This window comes from Aspergillus ibericus, assembly GCF_003184845.1.
Source record: "Aspergillus ibericus CBS 121593 unplaced genomic scaffold BO80scaffold_25, whole genome shotgun sequence".
Lineage (NCBI taxonomy): Eukaryota > Fungi > Ascomycota > Eurotiomycetes > Eurotiales > Aspergillaceae > Aspergillus > Aspergillus ibericus.
Window position 1 is genome coordinate 43,504 of NW_020292123.1, and position 20,315 is coordinate 63,818.

The window sequence follows — 20,315 nt, forward strand, 5'->3', positions numbered from 1 at the left end:
GGGTGTAAGGAGGGTGAGTTGTGGAGGTATTTGGGGTTTTAGGTGGAAAGGTATGGTTTTGGGGGATGTATATTGGTTGCTGGTTAATGTCTTGTTATCGTTGTATATGGTGAGCATATCGATTAAGAGGCTCCAGTAGGCAAGTGAGTTTCAGTTGGAGATCGCATTGAAGTGAGCGAGGCCGCAACGGGTGCTGAGTACTGCCATTGCAGCCCCAAGCGAGTACTATTCGGACACACAGTGAAGGTTCTATAGGCGAACATGATCACTCACTCCTATAGCTGATTCCATAAAACATTGTTATCTGTATTATAAGCATTTGAGTCATATCGTATCCAGTATCTGACATCTAACATCACTCATGGCTCGTAGTAGAACAAAAGGCATCGAACTATTAACATAACATTTTCACCAACAGGCATTCAAGTAATCATTACCCCCCGCTATACACGGTGCATTTACAGAAAAGCCACGACGGCAGCGAAGATCGCAGCCATGGAGCCGAAAGCAGGCATGGTCATGGCAGATCCAGCGCTGACAGCGGCGGAAGAGGAGGAGGATGCGGAGCTGGAGGTGGAGGTAGTGTTGGTGTCATAGCCGACGACGCCGGTGGTGTTGACACCGGAGACGTAGGTAGTACCGTTACGGCTGTAGGGAATGTTCACATCCAGGCCGTAAGCAGCATCGTAGGGGAAGGGAGCAGTGTAGTTGTAGGTAGGGTTCTGGCCCTTGTAGGCATCAATGACGGACTGCAGGATACCGTTGCCAGCAGAGCAGGTGTCGTTGGTGGTGGGAATGGGCCAGTTGGCACGGTACTTAGAGTAACCCCACTGCTCAAGGGGACCAGGGAGAGACTGGTTGATGTAAAGGTGGGTGGGGTCCACGTCCCAGTTGGTATAGCCGACGGTGTCAGCAACGAAGCTGAAGATGTTGGCACCACAGTCCCAGCGACCAAGGGAGGGAAGACCCCAGTTCGCCTCGACGGTAGCCAGGGTAGAGTAGTGAGTGTAGACGGTCTCGTCCTTTGTGCCAATGAGGTGCTTAGGGACAGCACCTCCGAGGAGAATGCTGAAAACGCGGTTGCGGTCGTTGTAGATCTCAGACTCGGGAACACCGTAGGTCTCAGTCTCATCAAAGGTCAACAGCAGCAGAGTGTTGTCCCAGAAGTAGGTGTTGTTCATGAGAGGCTCAACGAAGCTGCGCAGCCACTTGGAGCCAAAGGTAATGTTGGTGTCATGAGCGTCGTTGGTCATGTCTGATGAAGATTAGTGTATACAACATCGAGGCTTTGGAGAAAACGTACTAGGGGTGATGAAGGCCCACTGGGGGAGCACTCTGTTCTTCATATCATCCTCGAAGCTAGTGAAGTTCTTGATGAGGCGCAAAGCGGTATCGTTGCTCGAGATTTGGTCAAAGATAACCAAGGGGTCGTGCTTGCGCATGTAGTCGTTCGCGCCGGTTTTCTGGTTGGAGAAATTGTATCCTTGGAAACCGGGGTAGGGCAGGTGCTCCTGGTAGTGAGCCCAGGAGATGCCCTTGGGGTTGAGCAGGTCGGCAATGGTAGAGACATTGGAAGGAATGTCATGGAAGTTGTCTGCAAGCGACGATTAGCTCTGCGCAGATTGCAACCATCCATCAATATTACCATTGTCCATGCCATAGTTGTCACCACTAACAGAGGCGCAGTAGTTGGGCTGGGAGGTGTGTCCAACACCGTAGTAGTTGGTCAGGGTAATACCCTTGCTGGCCAGCCACTGCTGGTTGGTGTCGTTGGCAGCATTGACGTAGTCCTACAAGGAACCGTGAATATTGCGACGTGCCATTGTGGGACGTATGAAATACTTACAACATTCTCCAGCCAGATCTGGTAGAAACGGTCAAAAGACTTGCCGGTGACGTTGGAAGTCCAGGTCTGAGGCACCGTGGTCGCCTGAGCCTTCAGGATGGCAGCGAGTGGGGGCTCGGTGGTGGTGATGGTGGCACCAGCGGCCAGGCCCGCGAGGGCCAAAAGAGCAGTCACAGAAGCCATTGAAAGGATGCTCACGAACAGCAAGAAGAGAGGGCGCCTGGTTTTCGAAGCGAGCTGCAGGGCACCGCATCTTTTTATCGTGGACTGTCTCGTGCCCAGGTATATCGCGCGATGCGACCGTGGCGGAATACAGTGACCCCGCGGACCAGTCAGGATGGCCATCTTCTACACGTTCCTGCCTTGTGCCGGAGCGAGTGAGAACCAAGCGGGGCATTGTCAATTGACCCACTCCGATTGGGTCTGGGTGGAGTCGCCCGCAAGGCTTCTCGGAGGTCAAGCCTCGGGCTAGTCCGTCCCTACCCAATCACCGGGACTTTCTCCTGGGCGTGCCTTCTAGGCATCGGACGACTTACGGGAAAAGTTCAGCCTGGCGGCCATGGAATGATAGAAGTGTGGAAAATGACATTCGACCAAGCTCGCTAAGCTTCACGTTTGCCGCCAGACCCTCTGCGCCAATCGTTGGTGGAAGAGTCAGCCAATGGGAGAATCAGGTTCCGCCCGCAGTTTTCCAGATCGGTTTTTCCCGCTGATGTTGCTCAACTTGTCCACGTGCCAGCCACTTGCACATGGCCAAGACACGCATTGTCCCTGGTTGCGGGCTTTGTGACCTTGCTAGCGATGCAACCCTACTCCGGCTAGCTCCGGTGTTTTTGTTGGTACCATGGGAGATCCAGGAACCCAATCCTGGACATCCACCCCATTATTCTGCTATCTAATACTGCATGTGACTACTATGTGCACCAGAATTTGCCTGGAGTACAACCCACAGAAACCCAACGAGAACTCCTCAGAACACTTGACAACCCTCTATAGTCAAAATCTATAAGGCTGGTGAATTACACAGAGGCAGCTCGATGCCAAGGTTCTGAATATTCACTGGTACAAGGCAGATAATTTTGATTAGCTTTAACTCCAATCCAATTGGTCAGTCAGTACTCCATCATCTCAAAGGATTCAAGTCCGCATTAGGGCCCACCATACCAACAAAATCACCGGGCCTAACCGGACTCCGAGCGGAAAAGGCTAGAGTTCCGGTCAGATCCTGGATAATCGGATGGCCTCTATACTCTAACCAGCATATAGAACACACAACCCACGCCATTATTTTCACCAAGAGTTGAGAGAAAATTTTCACCATCGTAAACTGGGCTTGGCTACGATCAACCGACCAGACAACTAGTCAGACAACGAACCGTTGCGACCTTTGAAGCGATGGCCTTTGTCGTTCATTTCGAGAGTCCTCCAATCAACTGATGGTACATTTCCCTGTTTATGCCGTTCTTGCTTACTGCAGTTCGTCCACAGAAGTGGCGCTCAGCATCCAGGGTTTCGAATCCTTCTCGTATACTACGGTAGGGCTCAAATTAATCATATGGTTTTCGACTTATGGGAAGTTGGAAGTACCTACGCTACCTGAGGAAGAACCCTGCATCCAGTCCTTGCCGGTACTACCCAAGAATACAACTTGTTTTGGGGTCCCGGGGATGTTTATAGTGCGGGTGCCAACACTATCTGTTTTGATATTGAGAGCCAACCACATCTAAATAATGAGAAGATATTACGTAAAAGACTGCCCATGAAAATGATGGAGCAAGAGTCAATTAGACTATCGACTATCTTGTGACATGGACCTATTTGCCCAAAGATTTAAGAAGGTAACAATGTCAGTTTAGGTATCAAATGTCTGTTAAACTTGATTGCATAGTTATCAAATGCTCTTCGAGCTACATTTCACTTTCTCATCAGAATACCCGAAGACCAACATGGTGGGATAAAAGGCCGATTAATATTATCTCCCAAGCTGCTGTAAAACCACTAGTAGGAGTACAGGGCAAGCAAAATTATGAGCGCAGTCATAACAAGCTCCTCCGCAATTACTCATCTTGTTTTGACCCCTATACCGCCCATTAAGACATCGCAATTATGCGCATAATGTTTCCCCTCAACCTTTGTCTCCTCTCAGAGACAACACATCCCCCAAACACTTTTAATATATCACGACCACGTCTCACAAACCCTCCAAAAATCCTCCACATACCCCGGCAACACCGAATCCCACAGCTCCTCCTTCGTAAAATACTCCAACTCCTTCCGACACACCTCCTCACTAATCAACGGCGCAACATCCAACGGATGACTCGTAATCACCGTAAAGATCTGCCCTTTCGCACACGCCGCATACTCTGGAAACGCATCTGTATGCTGGCAGAAATCCGTGGTAATCAAATGACTGCAGTGTTGTTCCACCGCTTGCATGGATTCGTCGGTGATTCGGAGGAACGCCTCGATGTGGTCGTGGTCAATCCCCAGATTGATGCTGATGGTTTGGACCGCGGGTTTGAGGATTGCTTCGCTCATCAGGCTGGTGTATTTGCCCCCGACGATGGGTTGGCAGCCGTGGTTGCAGAGGGTTTTGTAGTATTGGTCGTAGGCGATGTCTAGTTTTGGGCCCACGGCGGAGGGGAGTTTTTCGCAGGTAGGCCCGACGATGGAGGTTGCGGAGGTTATTGTGTGCAGTGTGGTAAGGGCGAAGATGGTTGAGGGTTTGAAGTACATGTTGTCGGTGGGTTGAAGATCAGGATTGTTGTGGGCGTGCGGGTAGCTGTAGAGGAAAAGTGGGCTTCAGTCCAGTATGATTGGCATTTTACGCTGGAATAAAGACCAAAGACACATGAAGGGCCCCTTTTTGTACCCGATTTCCTACTACTGACTATCATGTTAGTATTGGTGGCGGTTCATGTTACCGCGTTCGCCGTCATATTGAGATCATCCCTCTATTCTATCTCGTCTTTCTCCTTCGGTTATAGACTCGTATTCCCAGTGAAATGATCCTTCGGTTAAGTGTTGAGGCATTTCTTGGTTGGAACAGAACTCTAGATATAGTTTACGGCGGGGTGGACCTTGGCGGGGATATGAACCAACCCTCTTGCTCCGCATCTCCGCACCTCAGCAGTTCCGCACTTTCACCCTACGCCAAGATAGATGCCAGGGCCCTAACTCTTACAATATCCCCATGACCCTTCTCCGACCATCCTACTCAATATCATTTGAAGGAAACAGCTGACCAGCTGTGGATATAGTTGTCAGGTTGGATCATGAACCCCCATTGAACCCGAACCCGCTCGTATTGGATCCCGCGTCGGGTGAATGTTCCGCCCGTGGGTCGAAAAACCATACATAACCAACCGGTGTCCCAAGGGTCAGGTCAACATATAACCAAGCTTAATACGGGGTTTATACCACTTATCCCAGCCAAGAGCTTGGCAGATTGGGCCGGCTGGGTCTGGAGCAGAGCATGTCGGTATGGCAGTCTATAGCTGTTCGTAAAATACTTTGTCATCAAGGGAAAAAGTTCGACGTGCGTGTGACCGGATGGACTTTATCTGTGATCGTAATTAGGAACTGGGGCATTTTCTTATCTAAGCTATTTTGAATCTGAGGATAGTCTTGATCTTCTATGTGGTTCACAGATGGTTCGTGAGAAAGGCACATGAGCGACTTTTGTTGAACTGGGTTGCATAGTTTGATCTCATGCAAAGATGTCGTTATCTTTATGTAGATGTCCCTGGGTTTAGTTCAGGGCGATGATGCCAAGATAAGAAATAGCCAGAGAAGGTCTCTACATACTCATAACCTCGAATGAATTCCTACCCGCCCAAACACTGCACCATTCCAAGGCTATCTAAAGAATCAACCCCGCCTTCCGAAAGAGTGCAAAACTCTCCAACCAGCCTTCAACTGGATCCCGATCCTCCTCAAACCCAGTCCCCTTAAGCTTCTCCAAACATAGCTGCCGATCGAACGTCAGCCAATACCCCACGCTATCCAACTGGCGGTTGCCAGCCCCCACACCTCCAGTGATAGCCTTCTGACATCCGTACCGAGTAAAGATATCCTGATACTTAGCTATATACTCCCCCGGTGCGAGCGATGAAGCTTGTTCAGGAAGTTCTCCAACTTTCAATTTATTCTGTTCTGTTTCCTGTGCGGACTCGACAGGTCCCACACCGACAAGGCCAAACCATCTCGCTAGCTGAGGCCACAATGATCCGTACGTGCATGGCGTCTCTCGGTCAGCAATATTGAATAACCGACCATCTCCACATATCTCCGGGTGCAACGACGCATAGATCATGAAACGTGCAAGTCGAGTACTAGATACGGGGCTGAACATTGACGTAGCGCCGGCCATGGAGCCAGGGAATGAAATCTCCACGACGGGGCCGGTGCTTGCCTCCTTTCCTTGGGTATGTGGTCCGATGCCGTTGTTGTAGGCATATAAGGATAGATACTGCGCCCAGTGCAGGGCCAGACTGAATTGTGATCCGTTCGGTGTGAAACCAACCTGGGATTGGAGTCAAATTTAGTTTGGCCCAAGGAAACATGTTGAGGAAGAGAGAGGAAACTGACAATGGCATCCGGACACACTTCGCACCAGGTCCATTTCTTTTGCGCGCTGGATGCGTTGAGGATTTTGCGGTAGAATGGATACACGACTGTTTTTGTGTACTCGGGTGGAAGGTTGTTTACCATGTCTTCGTGCAGGGGTGGGGTGAATGTCCCGCCGGGGGAATAGATGCCGTAGCCCTTGGAAAACGTCACTGTTAGAACCAGACGGCATGGCGGATGGCTTATGGGCTATCCTAAGTTGGGTGTCCTACTCGTGTTCCACCAACAAAGGCCACGAACTGGAGCTTCGGGCTAATCATGTTATGAACATCGATCACATTCTGCAACATACGTCGATTGGTCGCAACTTCTTCCAGGTCATCGTCCATGGCGGTAAATACTGCTGATGGTAAGTATACTTAAGTACGACCGTTATAGAGCAACATACCCAAGTAATAAACATGAGTCACATCTTCAATACCGTGGACGACCCCCCTCAAATGCTCCAACAACACATCTCCATTCCACCCACGAAGGTCCACGCCCGAAACAAGCTGCAGATCTGGCCGATGCGATTCCGGCTCCGGCCAAAATGTCTCCGACGGATCCAGAGGCCGGTTCGTGATCGCTGTCACCTTCTTGAATGTGTTAGCACCAGGGTATGGGGCCAAAAGCTGGTTGATCAGAGCCCAGCCGATTAACCCCGATGCGCCGTATACGATCGCGTGATTGGGACTGTCTGCCATTTTCGACGTGTACTGGTTGTCTGAAGTTCTTGTGTCTGCGGGTTTAGTGGATGAGAGGCGCGCTTTTGTATAGAAAGTTGCGCCCGAAAGTTAGTCAATGCGCGGGGACCAAGATGGGTTTAGCCGGGCCAAGAAATTAGTTCATGGCAGGCGGGCGGATGGGCAGGTTCGCAGGCTTACAGTATCGAAATTTGGGTTTATCCTCTCCAATGATTTTAACGAAAGCTTCCGCGGGTTGTGTCTGTCATGGAACGGTTCTTTTTTTATTTGATTATTGTTGTCAAGTATGTGATAGCGCCACATATCGCGCTGTGTGACTTGAGATGTGGCGTTATCCTCAAAATAACATAGAAACAGGCAGGAAGAAAAGGCAGTACGGAAAGGGGAAAAGAGCATACAGTCAATAATGGGCTGTTCCTGGGGTGTCACTTAATCGTCTTGAGGGGAGCAAGAATGGTTTCATTTGCCGTGTCCCTATAATATCCCCCTGTCGGAATACCCTCCCTGCACATATTTTCTCCCATCCCCGAGTGACTTCCACATCAACCACATCAACCACATCAATGCCAAATCCTGCCCATTGCAGCAGACCTGGAGAAACTCAACCTTTATTATCTTTCTTCGTCCGAGTAGCTATGATTGAATATATGCAGATGCAGTTCTCTTGCTAGCCCACCCGGGTGAAGTTAGTGCCAATGCATGACCCCGCCCAGATGAGGCTGTGTTGCGAACAAGGCTGAGATTCCAGATCCCCTTCGCTTGATACCCCTCTCCCAGAATATTTTCCAAGCTAATCTCAGCGCCAAGAAAATGTCCAAGGCACCGTCTCAGCTTCCTTCGAGATCTAATAACTTGAAAATGACCCTCTCTCGCTGGCGGTCTAGGATCTGGGGTTACAGTGCAGCGCAATCGAGTAGTGCCTCAGACAAGTTGAATATTTCCGATAAGAAAAATACACAAAGCCCGGTCACGAGTCAAAACGAGTCCTCTTTGTCAGAAGCGGATGGCAACAGAACAGTCACTCGAGATCTGTGGGCGGAGGCTTTCGAGGAGCTCTCCCCGCAGACCCAAACCCAACTTTCCAAGTTCGGTTATCTCCCAGATGAATCAAGTCTCCAAAAAAGAGATATCGACACTCTACTTCACGGCTTCCAGCAGAAAAGCGAAAAATGTGAACAGAAGTCTTGGAAGTATAAGACCGAGCGCCATGAAATCATTGTTAGAGACTACGCCGCCAAGTGCGCAACCTGGGTGCAGAAAGTCGGCGATTTGATCCTCCCGTTTGCACCATCCCCAGTTGCTGGACCGTGGGGACTAGTCAAAGCTCTTTTGCAGGTAAGAAATGGGTACGATCGTTGTTCATGAAGGAGCGCTTAAGCAGTATCTAGATTCCCGTTTCATACGCAGAGGAAATGCTCGCCTTGCTTGGGACGCTAGAGAAGGCTCTACAGATCATCCATCATGGCAGTGTATATGAATCTGTCTACACTGCAGAGACAGTACCCGAATTTCTTCTGGCTATGTTACAACGCGATCTTATCAAGGTTTACAAAGCAGTCCTCGAGCTCCTGAACCACTGCACAGTGCAATTATCAAAACCAATGCTAAAAAGGCTGGTAAGCGAGGTTCTATATCCTGATAGAACATCTGGAATGTCCTCAAACCTGTCAAATTGTCAAGTCGACCTTACGAAAACAATTCAAACTTGTGAGAGTCAGCGCAGTGCAGACGCGAATGGCACGGCCACGAAGCTACTCCATGCAATACACCGCCCCCTTTTACGAATTGAGGCGCATGTAACAAACCACCTCACACGAGTTGACAAGAATAAGGCTCTGGAACTCTTGGAATGGATCTCCCCCGTGCCATACGGCAAACATCATACTACAGTGCAAACTGAGCGAGCGGCTAATACTGGGGAGTGGCTGTTGCAGCACCCCATGTTCCGTGACTGGGAAGAGAACAGTTCGTCTGCTGTACTTTGGTTGCGAGGATCCCGTAAGTTTCCGTCTATTTCATAGAAGGCCCTAGCATTAATCGCTGCAGCGGGGGTGGGCAAGACATTCCTCACATCCAAAGTTATCGACCATATTCAAGAAGCCCTATCAAATACACCCAACCACGAGGGACTTGCATTCTTTTACTGCAATCGCAATGATGTTGGTACATCTCAGCCCCTGTCCGTGGCACAGAGTTATATTCGGCAATTATCCACCACGGCACGGGGCGAATGGGAGTATTTTCAAGTCAGTCTGGAGAAAACGTGCGTTGAATTACGATCCAAAGGAGCGCATCTGGACCTTGGGACATGCAAAAAGCTACTGACAAATTCCCTAAGCCTCTACCCGAGGACAACACTCGTATTGGATGCCTTGGATGAATGCGATCCTGTCTCACGTGAGAAACTAATTCTTTTGTTCAAGGAGGTACTCCGCACCAGCACCAGGCCCATCAAGCTATTTATTTCAGGCCGTCCCGACGGAGATATTCGACATCACTTCAGCTCTCAACCCACGATTGAGATCCAATCGAGTGACAACCACAAGGATATTGAGACTTATGTTTGTCAGATGTTACCTCGACTGGCGGAAAAGAACAGCGAAATGAGAGATCTGCAACCGGTCATTACATCAAGGATTCTGGGCTCATGTCAGGGAATGTAAGCATCGCAGCTTCTTATATCCTATCACTAAGCTGACGCTCTATAGGTTCCAGTGGACTTTCTTACAGCTGGAACAGCTCCGAGACTGCGTCAGCCGGGAGGCAATCCTCGAGTGCCTTGGCACCCTTCCCAGGACACTCGACGAAGCCTATGACAATATTTACAGCAAAATCGTCAACGGCAGACCCCATGATCGGGATCTGGCAAATCGGGCATTTATGTGGGTCATGGCCGCTGCTAGACCACTTCACAGGGTAGAGCTTCTTCAAGCGATCCGTATCGACCCGGATCAAACCACGTTGAACATGTGTGCTGCTATCACTGAAGATTCGCTACAGACCTTATGTCGCAACCTCCTGGTGCTTGACTCACAGGGTTTGTGGAGAATCTCGCATCTGTCAGTAGCAGAATACTTTGAGTCACGTCACGGCTGGACTCCCCCCGTAACGAGCTTGATGGCAAGTAAGGTCTGCCTACTCTTGCTGCTCGACGCCCCTAACCTGCTCACAATCGAGGAGAGCGGTCTCACCATAGACGACGAAGCGAATACAACTCCAACTAAACCCTCAACCTATGACCCAGACAACTTTTTTCAGGAGTATCTCCCCTGCTACTGGCCGACCCATATTCAAATCGCAGAACAAATTTCCCTGACAGCTCTCGCACCTGTCACAGCACTTCTGGAACGATTCTTGGGTACCCCATACGAAAGCAGCTCACAATACCGCGTCTGGTGTGACGAGGTTCAGCGATTTCACCGAGTGCTCGGTAAATTGTTTTACCCTGGCACAAGAATGCCCTGGGAGGACTCCATCCTGACCGCCTGTGAGTTTGGGTTTAATCTGTCGTTGAAGCGCTGGTGGGAGGCTGCAGCCGTGGACCACACCAGAACCAATGTGTTTGGACAAACTCCCTTGACAATCGCCGTATCTAACGGCCATGTCGCCCTCTGCCGGACTCTGCTACAAAAGGGGGCAGATCCGCATGCTCCTCAGGGTAACGCGAACCTTCCAAAGCTCACACCACTCGTTAGCGCCGTGACAAACGGAAGCCTCGAGGGGGTTCGCTTCTTGGTGCGGGAAGCTCACGTGGATGTCGACACACAGTTGGCAAATCCAGATTTACCCTGTGCACTCGATGCAGCGATATGCCAGAAAAACTCGGAGATCATGCACTTCCTCGTCACTGAAGCCAGAGCCAACGTGGACATGGAACTTACCCATGGAAAATATGGAAGTTGTCTGGCCCACGCCGCAGCGGAGCTGCCATTGGAAACAGTCAAATACCTAGTGGAGGAGGGCAGGGCGAACGTGAACCTGGTTCTCCGTCACGGAATCTACGGCAGTGCCCTTGTTGCCGCTGTCGCGCTCGATCCCCTGGCCATATTCAAGGCGAGGACTCCAGAACAAAAGCACTTAACCATGAAATATCTCGTGGAGAAGGGCAAAGCAAACGTGAACCTGGCGCTTCAAACGGGAACGTACGGAAGTGCGTTGGCAGCAGCAGCTATGAATGAAGACGATAAATTTGTCAACTACCTTGTCGATGTTGGTAATGCCGAAGTCAACATGCCGCTCCCTAGCTCTCCGCATGGTAGCGCGTTGTCAGCAGCTGCATATTATGGGAACAAGGCCGTCGTGGAAGTCCTGATAGCTGCAGGAGCCTCAATCATGCTTGCTCTCGATGACGGGAGAACAGCTAATGCGGTAGCGGCTGCTCGAACTTCCCTCTCGGAGGAGGATCACAAACAGCGTTTCCTGATTATTTTCGGTCACATTTCAGAGTTTATGGCGAGTGGCAAGGCTGAGATAGCGGGGATTTTGAAGCACGAGGAACGAATGGCTGGGTGCAATGGGAGTACATAAAGGCTCTGTGCATTGCTGCTCACCGTGTGAATTCAAAATTCCGCATGGCGCGGTCAAATAGTAGGGCATGAATGGGGTATCATTGTGTGTTGCTGTTCTTGGGAGTACAAGTATAGTTCGGGCAGCATAGCCCTTGGTAGTCTAGACTCAGTAGTCCTGTATGCAATACTGTAACTAACTTTCAGCCAATATCTGTATCATTAGTACCCAGCACCAGCTCAGAATGCTCAACGTGTCCTTCGCCCTCAGCCAAGTACACCCAGTCCGAATATTGGTCAATTGACGATGTTTACATCCCCAGGAATAAAAACCCCAAATTGGTCCGTCATCATTGGATTAATTGCAAGAGACCAACGACTGAAGACAAGAATAATCACACTACTATGTTCATCGCATCATACTCATCATACTATCTACAATCAACCCTCCCCTCATATCATCGTCATCATCAAAGGACATCTATATACTCTAAACAGGACTATATATTCCGAAACCCGCACAAACAAAGAAAGCACAAAATGATATCTTCATAGACTCCGTATATACTCTTCCATATCAAGCATCCGCAGCTCTCGACTCTCGTCGTTGCCCCTCCTTCTGCATACCAAGCTGATACTCAACCTTCTCCACCACTTCACTATCTGTCGAGGAATCATACTTTTTGTCTATATCCTCCAACTCCATTCGCCGGGTCTCGGGAATAAAGAAGTATCCGAAGATTACCGATACAGCGGATAACGAGCCGTACAGGAAGCCGAGTTTACCGCCGATGTCGACGTGACCGGGGTCGTCGGCGGTTTCGAGGTATGGGTAGGAGAATGTGACGGCGAATCTGAATTTCAATCAGTATCGGTTTGAATGTAATCTATACATGGTGGTGAGGTTAAGGGAGGATAACATACTCAGTCACTAGTTTCATGGTATACGCGATTTGGAGGGTCATTTCTCGCAACGGCGCGGATGGCAGTTCCGCTCCCAGCACGTACACTAGCGGTGCCCAGGCAAGCGACCAACCAAAGCTGTACAGCAGGAGCATAGCCACGATACCCTCTTTGGCAGGTTTATTCTTGGAATCTGCAGTTCCCAGTCCACCCATGGTCATCAACGCGACCGTTTCGAGAATTCCGCTCGTATGGAATAGCATCCTGCGATGACAACCATTAACCAACACCGATCGCGTAGCGATAGAATGGGGGAAATCGCACCTGCGCCCAACCTGATCACTTAACCCGGTCGAAATAATCAACGCGCCAATATCCACGGCATTAGTCCCCAACGTAACACTAAACGCATTAACCGATTTGAGCTGTTTGACAAACAACGTCCCATACTGCGACGCAAACGCCTGTCCCGACGCCTGTTGAAAGAAATTCGCAGCCACCACCACAAACGTGCGTTCACGATTCTTCACCGTAAACAGATCCTTGAACCGCTTCTTCTGCATTTGGGCGGCGACCTTCTGCGCCATTTCCTCGAAATCCTCGTGGATTTCACTCTCGGGGGTACGTTGCGATCGGTATCGTTTCAGCGCGTGGAAGGCTTCTTCTTGGCGGTCGCGGAGGAGGAGCCAGCGTGGGGATTCGGGCATGATCCATACGAGGAAGATGCAGATGAATGGGATCACGAGGATTAGGCCGAACGGGATGCGCCAGGCGGTGTTGGTGGTGATGCTGGAGGTTCCGCGCGCGATGCCGGTGACTACTAATCCGCCGATTTTGATGCTCAGCCAGTAGAGCACGCCCATGGCGCCGCGGACGTTTCGGGGGGCCAGTTCAGCGAGGGTGGTGGGGATCACGGCCATTTGCATTCCTAGGTAGATGTCTGGAGTTGTTAGTTTGTGTTGTTCGAATTGGGGGTTTGATGAGTGTTGGGTTGGGTCGGGTCAGACTGACAATGTAACGCCCGACCCGCCAGAATCTGCCCATCCGTGGTAGAGCTCACCACGACCGCTGCACTCCCCAGCGCATAAAGATTCATACTAAATATGCAGATTTTCCGTCCATATGTGTTGCTGATATACCCACCGATAAAAACACCTATCTGACACATTAGCCATCTCCCCAAAGCAAAAGAAAAACCCACACCAACCAAGAATCTGCGTCGCCGCCTTCAAACTATTATAAAGCGACGTAAACATCGGCTTCACCTTATATTTCCCCGTACTCGGGTGATAAACCCCAAACTGGCGCTCAAACGAGTCCATGGCCTGGCACGACGCAAACGCCTGATCGCTGAATCCATAATTAAACGCCGAAACTGCCAACAAGCAGGTGGTGAAAACCAGCATTCGACTCCATTGGTTTCGAGATGCCATTTGGCCTGCGAGCGATCAAGCACCGTTTGGGGCCTGATCAGATAATCAGAGCCCGAGATAATCAGATAATGGAGGTAGTAATCAGATCATCAGATAGTGGCTGGCGACTGGTTGGGGTTTATAACAAACAGGTTTGGGCGTCCCGTGTGTGGGCATTGGACACTGCACAGGCGCGGAGGATCAGTCTGGTCCGATCGACCGACCGACCGGTCAGTGGGACTAGTTGTTGGAAAGTTACATCGGTAATCTTCGCTTTTTTAGCGTGTGTGAGTGTCGTGTCTGTATCCGTATGTGCGGGTTACTTGGTATCCCTGGTGATGGTCAGCCCATTGTCAATCTAAGATGAGTGTTTGGCTTCTTGGACCAATCTATATTCTTCCAAGTAAGACTTCAGCCGGCACAAGTTCCTCAAATTGATCAATTTCTCAATCTCAGTCTCCTCTCCCCTGCCGCTGCCGGGATCCCTAATCCGATCCCTTATCTCTACTCCGTGTCTTCCGGTACTGTATTGTACTGCGTCCTGCATGTCTGCCTTCTCATGCAGCAGTTAGCTCGCCTTTGATCTGGATCACGGTACCATCAAGGGAACATACTGCACTTCCGTACAAACCCATTTGATATCCTACCTTCGATATCAGAAGTCAGTATGGAATCCACATTTACGTGTTGCCAAGCCCGCCAAGCCTTGCAGAGGGCGTAGGGCTGGCGATAGGGCTGAAGCCGCCCATTGACCCTTCAACCAGCATCAGGTAGTTACAAATACGGGAATACTCAATACCGTCCGCTCTCGTTCTACCCGGACTAGTCCGTGCTCGAAAATTTCTCACCCCCGGAGATTCTTCTTCCGGGTACGGAGTAAGCAGACCACTTTTTTCGAAGGAGGGGTAAATGCATGCGTGCATGACTTCCTCTCATGGTTTTTGTTTTGGGTTCGGAGTATTGGTTGCTTGTCCGTTGGTTAATATATGAACCACTTTCCTGTGGTCTGGACTTATAGTCCATCATGCACGTTGATTGCGCAATGTCCTAGGGGATATTAACTTATCCATTGGGTTCGGAAATAGAATGCGAGCACGGGAGGTCGGATTCATATTTGAATCAATGGTGGTTCGATGGACGTTGAATCCTCCGTATTCTGAGCCTTGTGGGGGCCGCGCGACAGCAAGCTAGAACCATACCGTTCGGGCATACCATAATATTACCTGCCGTTCCAGTCTCAACCCCTCCCCGCGCGCTTGCTTGGGTTATTTCACGTTGGAGGACAATGCGTGAGACTAATGGTTCCTTCAGTGGGGGTGTCGCAAAGTGCTCCTGTTTATGGCCTAGTAGCGCATTGCGTGCATGGCTTGGCGTCTATCGCGGATACTCCGAGCGATACCGTGGGATATGCGTAGTGATATGAAGATGGGAGGTTCTGCTGGCCATCCATACATCTGACAGTTCCTTGGATAAAAGTTGAGGGCGTTCCTGTTGTGAGGGTGAGAGAGTCTGGCGGTGGTGTGTTGTAGTAACCACCCATTTATGAGTATTCCTGGCTTTCAGTGCAATGTCAATCGAAGAAAAAGGAAATGGAAACGAGGGAAATATGAAAGGTAGAAGAAGGAGGGACGAAGACATAACGAATTTCGAAAGACGATATGCTAATCTTTACAGAGCCCACGTAGGAATCCTAGAAGTGAACTGACATGCCGTGACATACTTGAAATCCCGTTTGTCCCATATGGCATGAGATAGACGACTGTTGATATCAGGCATGGTTCCTACCCAAGTTAGTTGGTTCCACGTCCTACTGAGTTAGATGCAGTCTCTGTGTGATGTCAATCGGTTTCATGTTGTCAAGGTTACGCATTGTCCGTATTAAGTCCGAACGGGCCGTTCGAAACCCCGAGGAGATGATAGGTTATTCCGATCGACTGGCAGTTGGTTTGGATGGATTCATACCAATTTGCGAATAATTTGATGCTAAATACCGCAAAATGTCGATATAAGCCGGTAGACCTTGACCATTTCTGCAGAAAGGTGACACACAACGTTGACCAGGGAGCATGCACCTAGAATATGTAGGTAGTACCTGCATTCGAGACGCTCTTGCCGCATAGAGTGCATCCTCGTGTGCTACTTCAGTGTCATCTTGTACATCCTCCCTATTACACCGAGTGAGAATCGCAATTTCAAGGAAATGAAACATACCTGCGTATGTAGTCTCAAATCCCTTACCCATCCGCGCCAGCATCTTGCTCGACATTCCATCATCGTCCCATATTGACCAAGATGCGCTTCTCACTTATGATCCTCACTGTTCTCCCTACCCTCCTAATTTCACCTCCGACATTCGCCCTTCCGAACCCTCCAACCCCCAACCAACTCCTCCCCCGCACTACGGATACAATCACCGTCATCACTTCTCTCGTTGGCGTCGGCTTGAAAGGTATCAACCTAGATAAAGCCGTCCGGTCCTTTACCCCAGACGGTGTAAACGAGATCCGAGCCCGCTCACTGGATTTGGAGCATAGCCTTGACCAGGCGCAATCAACCGCTAAATCGGTCGAGAAACTTGACGCTCTCAGCAGTAACATAATTGCTGGGATCTGTACACCACTGAAGCCTCTTTTTTCAGATCTGCTTAAAGCCATCAGTGACAAGGTACACCCCCTTCCCCCTAGATGGATCGCCAGTGGTGGGGATAGTATTGACGCCGTGCAGAGAAGCGAGTTCTTTGCGGCCAAATATGGTGATGATATGCTGAAGACTCTGATCAGTCTGAGGATCCGGAGTCGGGCGCTGGCATTGACGGTAAAGTTTATCACGATGGAGCTTGATGGGGCGTATATTCTTTTCCTGGAGGATCTGGTGGATAAGCAGTATGAGTTGGTGATTGAGGAGTATAAGAAGAACAAGGGTGACGACGGTGACGATGATAAAGAAGGCGAGTCGGTTTGATTGATAAGTGTGTGTTATGGTGGTATTCGCTGGTGCGTGAACTGGATTATGTATGGGGACTTTAGAACAGCCATCAGCTGGGAGCTTGAGTGTAGATGATGGCTTGGAATTCGGATCGTCAATCCCTGTGCTGTCCTTATAGTTACCTGTGAGATGCCAGAATGAAGCCTTTGGCAGCCTTTCACTCTGGGCTCCCTAGAACACAAAAGATAAAAGGGTAGAAGTGATAAAAGGAAAGTCAAGGCGTGCTGGCATCACTTGCCGGGCGGGAAGAACAACCGCAGGATAGTTAAGTCAAGATTTATGCCCGCTGACTAAGCTATACCCACAATCAAAGTTCTGCACATCAACTGCGAAAGGTCCTTCATTTGCGATCGGAAACCCCGGGTTTGAGTCAGTGTCGCCTTGTCTATGCAAATCCCACAAGATTGGGTAGAATTCTATTCCACAGTTCCAGCTCAATCCAACTGATCGCCAGTTGAGGAAACCATCGTATGACGTCGTTCGGACTCTGTTTATCGCCTCACCGCCTTGCGAATAGCGGAAAATTGCTGCCTACGTAGCGAAGCGGGTGCTCGAGCGCTGAGCTAGAAAAGATTTCGCACACAAGTCAATAATTCATTATTGCGGCGGGATATATACAATCGTAGAGTAGACATTATTATTCGCAAAGCTCAGATACCCAATTGATACGCCGAATGCGCCCGTACCCGATCTAAATCCTTCGCGACCGGCACATCAGGACAGGGGCATTGTTTATTTATTGGCGAGAATGTAGCTGAGACATCGTTAGTGTTGGGGTGACCGCGAGTTGGATGAGCAGTACATACTAGGCGTGGATGACACCTGGCACCCAACCCAGGATACACAGACAGATGTTGATGAGGAGATCGCAGCTGCACCCGGTGCGCATGAAGACGCCCACGAAGGGGAGGAAGAAGGCGATGATGATTTCGCAGCAGCCGCTAATGCGAGGTTTGGATTAGTCTCTTCCTTTGCAAGGGCGGCAGTCTGACAGAGCTGAGAACGTACACTTTTCCGGGCATGGTGGCGGTTTCTGTGTTTCTTGTAGAGGGGTTGTTTGGTTGAATGTACTGAGTTTGACCCAAGAGAGGGGGAGGAGTGGTCGAGCTTCAATTCTGAAAAATGGAGAAACAGATTTGGTCGGAGTCAGGGGATTTTAAAAGGTCGAGGACTGAGAAACTGGTGACGTCATGCTTGATGCTGTGTAGGGCTGAAAGTGGAGCGGGTTTGCATGCCGTGGGAATGCCCATCATGATGCGCCACTGCCCTGGTCTGATGTAGCCAGAGTTTGCGAGACACGCGTCGATCCTCTTCGTCATCAGGTACTGCTCTTGTTGGCTTGTGATCGTCCTCAGGTTCAATGTTTTGCAGTCTACCAGTTGTCATCCGTGACTGCAGCTAACCACGTAGCTCTGCCAGGCGAAACGATGTGTTTCAACCAACGGGTACATGGATTGTGTCTATCCTGTAATTGTTCTTAGTTCCTGCTACGACACAGCCCAGTAACTTGGTACCGAACAGATGTTTTGAAACTCATGGCTCGCTCCAAAGGGAACCTGGGCTTTATTTTGCCACCCATCTCCGTCTTCGCTAGCTCCGGCCTGAGGCATCAAAACGTGTTTACGTTTATCCCCTATGGTCAGTACGGATAGTGTCAGCATGCCGGGAAGGTTGATCTTGACACCTAGCCATAATGAAGCTCCAGCCAAGACTTAATTGAACATACCTGTCCCGGCATTACATTGTTCACGCCTTCATCTAGGCCTCACTCCATCCTGTCGGTTTAGCCTTAAGAGGACGATCTGGAATCGATGCAAGTCGAATAAGTGGCCTGGAACATGAGAATAGTCTAAAAATTTGGTGCTAACTGTGAACCAACCTTTCTTAGAAGCAAGCCTGGGTGATTGGCCATTCAGACAACCTACGGTCTGTCCGATCCGCTAGACCCCGCGACCCCACCATTCCACGTCAACACAGGAAGCAGAGCCATAAAAAAAAAATGCCCACTCCACTGATACCTGAACCCGATTCTCCGTACAAGCCACTGAATTGCATCCCAGACTCTTGGGTCTTGCTACAATGTCGTTGTCTTATGCCAAGCTAGATCCTGATAACAACGAGATTCGGCTCCTAACCATCTTGCCCGACGAGAACGAGTCTAATCCAGTCGAAGGGTCGCTTCAGATCATATCACTCAAAGACTCGCATGAGTTCGAAGCACTTTCCTATGTCTGGGGTGATATCACTGTCACAACGGACGTTATGAACATCTTAGAAGGTATCCTTGACATATTATGTGCACCCTATTGGCAGCGACTGTGGACCTTTCAGGAGTGGCACCTACCAAGAACGAGGCCGATCTGTATGACTGGGAAAGCTCACTTTCACGTTGGGGAACATGTTTAGTAGGCTGGGATTGCTATACAACTCCATTGAGGAGAAGGTGCTTAGATTTCGCAAAACGGTCAACCAAGTACCAGACGGCGAAGCAAAGGAGTTCTCTGAGTATCTGCTAAAACGGCTTGATCTTATACACCAAAAATCCTTTCAAACCTTTGTCCCTCTCCTACCAGGAGACCTTCTGGTGCAAAAGGACCTGCACCCTGACCCAGGTTCGCCACCTAGTTGCCCTCTTGGCGTACTGCTATCGATCACGACTCACCGAAAACGCAGCAACCCACTTGACAGGGTGTATGCATTATATGCAATGGCTCCTTTGGTTCAGGAGAAGTATCCTCCAAGCTATCAGAAAACAGTGAATCAATTGAACCATGAAACAACAGCATACATTTTACAATATGAGGGAAACATGAAAATTATTGAGAACTTTAATTTCTTTAATGACGAGTCACTTCCATCATGGGTATTAGATTTTGTCACAACAACCCAACAGCACTTTGGTACGAGTTGGGCAGCCTGCAGTAAACAGGCAGTCCCTGAAGCATCCCTGTGGCAAAAGCCAGAGGGCTATTCGCCTACAATATCCGATGACCTGCGGATCTTGCAGCTTTGTGGCCGAGTAATAGGTGCCGTCCAGGAGTCACTCACATTAAGTACAGAGAGTCACGCGCCTCTCAGAGAGATCCTAACCCATATTGAACGCATCAGGAGTGATGAGAGTGTGTGGCTTTGCGGTTCCGGAATGACAGAAAAGCTCATCGGCGCGTGTTACAACTTTACTGAGCCATACGGTAGCCTGTCCTTCGCTTTCTTCAGTGAAACCTTAAGCAACCTCGGGCGGGATGGCCAGCTTCTAGATATGGAGGGGCGGTAGATACGAATATCTCTTGAATGCTTCTCTCAGCTAAAGGGGAAGTCTTCGTTCTCATTATCAGCTACCGAGGAT

General features: G+C 49.8%; 8 protein-coding genes across 8 annotated transcripts; 3 read left to right on the plus strand and 5 right to left on the minus strand.

Annotated features, from left to right (window-relative positions):
- Positions 1-277: 277 nt before the first annotated feature.
- BO80DRAFT_384091 (acid phosphatase PHOa) lies at positions 278-2,081 on the minus strand. The gene is made up of 4 exons (XM_025716941.1): positions 1,847-2,081; positions 1,646-1,790; positions 1,304-1,594; positions 278-1,255 (listed from the first exon to the last, which is right to left on the minus strand). Exons 1-4 carry the CDS (start codon positions 2,027-2,029, stop codon positions 459-461), a joined length of 1,416 nt encoding a protein of 471 aa, XP_025574243.1. The 5' UTR covers positions 2,030-2,081; the 3' UTR covers positions 278-458.
- A 1,943-nt stretch (positions 2,082-4,024) lies between these two features.
- BO80DRAFT_476901 (uncharacterized protein) lies at positions 4,025-4,585 on the minus strand (the record flags this gene model as incomplete). The annotated part of the gene is made up of 1 exon (XM_025723245.1): positions 4,025-4,585. One exon carries the CDS (start codon positions 4,583-4,585, stop codon positions 4,025-4,027), a length of 561 nt encoding a protein of 186 aa, XP_025574244.1.
- An 890-nt stretch (positions 4,586-5,475) lies between these two features.
- Positions 5,476-7,206, minus strand: BO80DRAFT_426007 (SDR family oxidoreductase). The gene is made up of 4 exons (XM_025719653.1): positions 6,867-7,206; positions 6,691-6,818; positions 6,440-6,616; positions 5,476-6,374 (listed from the first exon to the last, which is right to left on the minus strand). Exons 1-4 carry the CDS (start codon positions 7,162-7,164, stop codon positions 5,712-5,714), a joined length of 1,266 nt encoding a protein of 421 aa, XP_025574245.1. The 5' UTR covers positions 7,165-7,206; the 3' UTR covers positions 5,476-5,711.
- A 406-nt stretch (positions 7,207-7,612) lies between these two features.
- Positions 7,613-11,839, plus strand: BO80DRAFT_426008 (uncharacterized protein). Its single transcript, XM_025719654.1, has 4 exons — positions 7,613-8,499; positions 8,553-9,162; positions 9,211-9,823; positions 9,873-11,839. The coding sequence occupies exons 1-4, from the start codon at positions 7,975-7,977 to the stop codon at positions 11,689-11,691; spliced, it is 3,567 nt and encodes a 1,188-aa protein (XP_025574246.1). The 5' UTR covers positions 7,613-7,974; the 3' UTR covers positions 11,692-11,839.
- Positions 11,840-12,015: 176 nt separating this feature from the next.
- BO80DRAFT_426009 (sugar transport protein) lies at positions 12,016-14,128 on the minus strand. The gene is made up of 5 exons (XM_025719655.1): positions 13,780-14,128; positions 13,584-13,727; positions 12,897-13,512; positions 12,594-12,836; positions 12,016-12,523 (listed from the first exon to the last, which is right to left on the minus strand). The coding sequence occupies exons 1-5, from the start codon at positions 14,003-14,005 to the stop codon at positions 12,247-12,249; spliced, it is 1,506 nt and encodes a 501-aa protein (XP_025574247.1). The 5' UTR covers positions 14,006-14,128; the 3' UTR covers positions 12,016-12,246.
- A 2,148-nt stretch (positions 14,129-16,276) lies between these two features.
- On the plus strand, positions 16,277-16,945 carry BO80DRAFT_445936 (uncharacterized protein; the record flags this gene model as incomplete). The annotated part of the gene is made up of 1 exon (XM_025721522.1): positions 16,277-16,945. One exon carries the CDS (start codon positions 16,277-16,279, stop codon positions 16,943-16,945), a length of 669 nt encoding a protein of 222 aa, XP_025574248.1.
- Positions 16,946-17,626: 681 nt separating this feature from the next.
- BO80DRAFT_426011 (YqaE/Pmp3 family membrane protein) lies at positions 17,627-18,070 on the minus strand (the record flags this gene model as incomplete). Its single annotated transcript, XM_025719656.1, has 3 exons — positions 17,978-18,070; positions 17,776-17,910; positions 17,627-17,723 (listed from the first exon to the last, which is right to left on the minus strand). Coding segments are annotated over exons 1-3 (167 nt in total), but the record flags the coding sequence as incomplete, so codon positions are not given.
- A 780-nt stretch (positions 18,071-18,850) lies between these two features.
- On the plus strand, positions 18,851-20,243 carry BO80DRAFT_502848 (uncharacterized protein; the record flags this gene model as incomplete). Its single annotated transcript, XM_025724348.1, has 3 exons — positions 18,851-19,247; positions 19,283-19,331; positions 19,376-20,243. Exons 1-3 carry the CDS (start codon positions 19,049-19,051, stop codon positions 20,241-20,243), a joined length of 1,116 nt encoding a protein of 371 aa, XP_025574250.1. The 5' UTR covers positions 18,851-19,048.
- Positions 20,244-20,315: the final 72 nt, after the last annotated feature.